A 6,003-nucleotide genomic window follows, 5' to 3' on the forward strand; every position below is an offset into this window, starting at 1 on the left:
CCAGCGAGTTTCTTATTCCGCTTTCGATCGATTTATTAGGTTGTCCCAAAAGTTTCTTTCGCTTTATTAATAAATAATACATGCGCAATATTTTACGTTTTATGTTACATTACTGTATTGTACACGATTCATTTTGCTCCATTACTGTTACAACATAGATATCTATGAAATTAGATTGTCGATTTATATAAACACGACCACATAAAATAATTGAGTGCAACTCGCGAAAGAAACTTTCGGGACAACCGAATAGTTTCTGTCTCTAAACAGATGCCGAAGTGTAAGAATAGCGAAACATTCGAGCTGAAAACAGTTCGCGATAAATAAAATTCTTAATAATCGCTAGAGTCACGAAGAGCTTTAAATTTGAAACTCTAGTCTCCGATACGCGAAGAGAGTTCAGCATTAAATTGTTCGCAGCTGATGGAGGAGTTCAAGCGTGCCCACCGGAAGATGTTCAACTCGGCTCAGCAAAAAGTACATTTCTCCGATCAGACGTCCGAGCAGGTAAGAAAACGATAAGCTTATCTTCCCGGGGAACGTACGACGCAGTCTGTCCTCGAATACGTGACTCTGCGGTCCATCTGAAAAATGCACGACTCTGGTATCTCTTCTTCTTATTGATTGCTGTCATGCGCGCCCCTTTTTGGAATGTAACTCTGCTCCTTAAAACAGATAATGAAATGTGCTTGGACAAAATATTACGTTTTAATGGTTAAGGTTACAATAAAGTCGATGGTTAAAATTGCTACAAAATCGTGGAACTAATTAATCACCCAGACAACGTATGCTTCTTCCGATTGCAATTGCACTCGAGGCGACAACGCTTGCAATTTCGCTGTTTACTTTCACCGTTTCCTTCCATAGGAAGACGTTACAGCTTCTGATCACTGAAAAGATCAACGAGCGAAGGTAAAATTCCTCTTCAGATTACGGGGCGATAGGCGAGCGCGCGCGTGTTGGAAAAAGCGGAACCGTGGATACGTAAGCGGGCAATTAAAAAATCCTATTAGGTAGCAACGTACTCGGAGACTTGGCGAGGAAGGTTTCTCAGTCGAGATTACGCTTAGTAACCGGGGTGAATTACCTATCGATAGGGTGCTCGTATATTCACTCGTGCTCGCAATTTTACTAAAATTAATTTTACGTCGGGTCTCTCTTATTTATCCAAATATAACTCCAAGTATATACTTCTCATATTTCATTAAAGACATCCTTTCGGATGCTTGCACTGCGCCTCGTGTGGACTTTCGAAACATCCTGACGGAGTTGTGTACACCTTAGACAACGATTTCACCAAACATTGATTAATTTTCACACCGAACTGCTGAGTTGAGCATTTCGTAAATTCATTAAATGTTTAGAGGAATTATAGAGAATTGTGAATATTATGCGAAATCGAGCACATCTATCATAGAAGCAAGCAGCATCGTTTTCCGGATGACTGGGTAACATTTTTACTGTTAATTGCACAACCGTCGAGATCTGGCAAAGTAAACAGATAAGGCCTCGAAATTACGAAGCGTTCGGAGCGGTTATTGTCTGCGCGCCGCGAACGGTCTACCTGTGTGCGAACGCATACGCTCAAGTGCACCTGAATTTATGTAGAAGCGCGTTATTAACTGTTGTACACACGTACAGGGGATCGTTGGAACGAGATAGAGAGCGATCTGCCGGTTATAGTCACGTACATTTCACCGTTTTGTCTTCAGTATCTCAATCACCGCGTGATAGAAAACATCGGACGGTCGTTTCGTTGAAACCACTAAATCATGCCCTTAATTGAGACGTAATTAAGTGATTATAATACATTAACCGCGCGCGCTCAGCGAGGACTTTCTAAATCGAACCGTTTATATCGTTCGATCGAGCCATTCGATCCGACGATCGGTGATTTATCGTGACTTAGCGACAAGACGATAAGGAACGAATTAATTTTACGTTTAGACGATCTACGGAAAGATACAAATTGCTGGGAGTCCGATGATTCACGTAATCGACTCATCGGTGGGCAATCGGCGCCAGTAGGTGGTTGCGATTCGATAAAGTGCCAATAAAATTGCATTTTCCATTATCAATGCAAGTTCAAACCAGTTTTTCACTAAAAGTCCGATACGTGCCTCGGCAATGACAACTCAAAAATAACGTGGAGTGTGTATAACATATCATATGCATCGTTAAGAATTGATTTTTTTCTTTGAAATTACCGAACTGTCCCCTAAAATACACGTGCGTGCGGTGGTTAGTCGGTTCCAGCACGCACGACTCGCTGCGTGTCGGGCTTCTCGCAAATTGCGGCAGACGTGAAAAATAATAGGAGGTTACATAAGAGCGACGACTCTCGTGACTGTTTTCAGTCGACTCGCGGCGTGCGATCGGTTTCAAGGCGGCCGCACCGGGATTACCGCAAAGCGCGCGACTGTGATTAACGAAAACGCGAAGCAGCGATTAGCGTGCAAAATGCGCCGACCAAGCGACTTGTAATTCGGAAAAAACTGACAGTTCGCGTCCCGGAACGATTGTTCTCCGAGTGCTCGTCCAAGGAACAGTGAATTACAATCGAGTTTACCTCGATTTACCTTTACCTGGCCAAGAATCCGAGCGTCGAGGCCTTAAGTGCGCGATAAAGCTGAAACAGACGAAAATAAAAGTGTTAGGACGCATAGAAAATTGCGAGCAGGCGCAAACGTGTGATCATTGCAAACTTTTGGTAACTGCGATTAAAATCTAGAAAGGGTTGATTTAAGTGGACCATTTTCTAGACGGTCAACCACCCCGTGCTGCAAAGAGTTAATGGGAACTTTTCCTCGAACCCGTTAATTAATACGGCTCGGAGTGATTTATAAAAAATTATTAACTGCAAACGTACGCCTGTAATCAACCGTTATCAATTCAGTGAAAAGGAGATCGTATCGACACGCCGACGGAATGGAAAGTTAATCGGAGAATGATAGATAGCATTTAGAAACTCACGATGAACAATTTAATGAGGAACGGTGAACAGAAAAGGAGCCGCGTCCTGGTCACCATCACTCCATACGGCGTTAGTTATCAATCTAATCAAACTTAATTAACATGTATGGGTGCATCTAATTCGTGTATGCCTGAGAAAAATTAATATCGCGAGGCGGAAGTGCTGATAAGAACGATCATGTGCCTGTCGGCTATTTTCATATTAATTAAGAACATTTGTTGGCGAACTATCGATGAAACGTTGTACTTCGGTAAATATTATCCAACGTCGTTCTTGATGCACAAGGCCTCGCGTTATCGTGCAATAAGATAGGCTTCTATCTACCTGCTATCGCACTACATATATTAACATAACTGCAATAGAAGTTGTTTTTTTTCAAATTCAAATAAACTCGTCAGTACACTGAAACTAGAAAATATAAAGCACACCTTTATATTTGCAAGGTGTATTAATTACTCGACCTAAACAATTAGTGCTTAAATCCACGAAGCTACCAGACTCTTTATCGAAACCCATAGAAATTATTTTTATCGTATTAACCATTATTAGAAACATTACGCAATAGAGAGTTAAAGAAACTATTCTATCGCCACCAGGAACAAGAGAAGAGGGTGCTGAACACAGCGACACCTGTCATCCCGCCAGCGCCTCCAGCACCCCCGGTCTCCTCAGCTCCTCCTACACCTCCCACACCCCCAGCTCCACCAGCACCTCCGCCACTTCCTCTACTCTCCAAGTCCAAGAGCAACGAGGAGTCCGTGGAGATGCAGAGCATCGAGTCCTTCAAGCTGAAGGAAACGCCAAATCCAGTAATTCCAAAGCCACCATCCACGTACTTCCCCATGCAGAACTCGACGATGACCGTGAACGGAAGCCCACGGCACACTGGGACCGGAAACAAGCCTGTGGCTAACGGAAAGGAGGCCTCGATGAGTCCCGTATCGGAGATGTCGAAGTCAACCGTGCCACCGCCACCGCCGCCAGCTATGAACGCACAAATCGCAAAGCCAACGGGTGGAAAGGTCGCCATTAGGATAGGCGCCTACGAGGGGGAGGCTAAACCACCGTCTAAGCTGGAGTTCTTGTCTCAGCAGAATCGCGTCGACAGGAACGGGACCAACGAGCTGGCGAACGGACCTGTGGTGTCCAGGCTGCAGAACGAGCTCGCCGCCACGTTGGAGAGATCGAACTTAAGAAGAAAGACTGAGGGGGTGAGTTTCATCGTTGGACTATACGTTAGGATCGTTAGGATCGTTAGGATTATACGTTGGACAGTTTAGTCACGAAAACTTGAAGCATACAGAAGGTATCTTGGAAAGTACGTAAACGCTTGAACGCCGTCGTTAAGGACAACTGGAGGCACCAGAAATTATGTTAATAACACGTTTGTTGGAGAACAATGCTATTGTAATGTAGATGAGACTAGAGTAGATAGACGGAGGATTCGCGTTAGGTGCATACGAATAATACATAAATTCTGTTTTAGATTATCTGAATTTTAGAAAACGAATTTTAGAAAACTACGAAGAAAATATAATGGTTCGTTCAGTTACGAATGGTACAATGTTTTTAAATTTGCCATTTCAGGAACCGCAAGCAGGTATTAAGCCGATCCCCGAGAACGCACCAACGTCCAACAACGAGACAACGAATTCGGAGCCCGGGAAGCTGCCTCAGAGTAACATCGAGAAGCTCGCGTCCGCTCTGAACAAAGTCACCATCAAAGTGAACCCCGATCATAATAATCGATAAAGAACCTAGCTTAACGTTTAAGTCGGACGAATCGATTAGGAGAGTCCACCTTGTACCTCTGCCACAATGTACATTTTTGCACGCTCTTTTGAAACCTTACATCGATTATATTCTAGACAAAAGAGCGCTCCCCCTATTGGCGAGCTTCTTTTTTACGTCTTTTATCCGTACGTCTTTTTTTACATGTTATTTATTATCGTATTATAGCAAGTAAGGAGGACAAAAAAAAACGGCTAATAATCCTTATTAACCGAGATAAGGCACTGCGAAATCTTTTACCACGTAGGCCCGTGTCTTTGAACTTAGTCCCCACCGTCACAGATTTTGATGTACGAGTCGTAGAACTCGATGAAGGCATCGAACTGAAAAATAAAGACACCGATATGTAGACTCTGTGTTTACTTCACCTTCTTCCATAATAAAGAAATCCTACCGTTCCGTTTCGTTATTTATTAAAGTGTGTAATCATATGCAACAGTATATAATTCAACAGTCTCCTTAAATGCAAAAGTTTCTCTACGATAAATGGACAGTAACATGATCCGGGATCGGATATCTCGATGAGACAATGTTAATGCAACGATCAAACTTTTTTTATTATTACCATTATTGTTGTAAAACTATTACCATCATATTTCTGACATTTTGCTAATTAAAATGAGACCAAACACGACGTAATTCGCAATATATTCTACTAATGTAGAAATCGTGTTGTGGTAGTTAATCGACCTTTCGAATGACGCTACACAATCGGTTTTATCGTTGATAACGTTACGATTTGCGGTTATAGTTAATAAAAATGGAGTTTGTCGTTGAATTCCTCAACAGTGAGTCACGTTCGATTACTCCTACAATTTTTCTATGCTTTCTCCCTGATTCAGAAAAAGCGCGATCTTGGAGATTTACTTGAAGAAACTAGAGATATAGTGGCTTAAGAGCTAAACGCTCTAATGGAGATAATGATGACCAATTGATTTGATTCAACTTTATCCTACTGCAATTTAACGTCGTACCATTATCGATGCAATGAAAATTCAAATTATTCCAGTCACCTGACCGTCGAGAAGTTATTCGAGAATTATTTTTACAATTGATCGCATACATTCATTAGGGGCTCGTTAACCTCGCGATCATCGGTCGGTTCGGGGCTTTTGAAAAATTCTTTTGAAAAATCTCGTCTAAACGACCCGTCTGTCTCTCTGCACACCGAACGAAAATTGTACATCATGCACGCGTCGCGCAAAAGCCACACTCCTAGTCGACGAACGAGGTGTCGC

General features: G+C 42.5%; 1 protein-coding gene across 4 annotated transcripts in view; it reads left to right on the forward strand.

Annotated features, from left to right (window-relative positions):
* Positions 1 to 5,114, forward strand: part of LOC128887665 (uncharacterized) — a 52,508-nt gene extending 47,394 nt beyond the window's left edge. For all 4 annotated transcript variants that reach the window (XM_054143825.1, XM_054143828.1, XM_054143827.1 and 1 more), the window contains exons 12-14: positions 421 to 507; positions 3,571 to 4,185; positions 4,562 to 5,114. In XM_054143825.1, the coding sequence (XP_053999800.1) occupies positions 421 to 507; positions 3,571 to 4,185; positions 4,562 to 4,726 (867 nt within the window). In that variant the 3' untranslated portion in view covers positions 4,727 to 5,114. The remainder of the gene's footprint in view (positions 1 to 420; positions 508 to 3,570; positions 4,186 to 4,561) is intronic.
* Positions 5,115 to 6,003: the final 889 nt, after the last annotated feature.

Source organism: Hylaeus anthracinus, unplaced genomic scaffold (assembly GCF_026225885.1).
Source record: "Hylaeus anthracinus isolate JK02 unplaced genomic scaffold, UHH_iyHylAnth1.0_haploid 11989, whole genome shotgun sequence".
NCBI classification, from domain to species: Eukaryota; Metazoa; Arthropoda; class Insecta; order Hymenoptera; family Colletidae; genus Hylaeus; species Hylaeus anthracinus.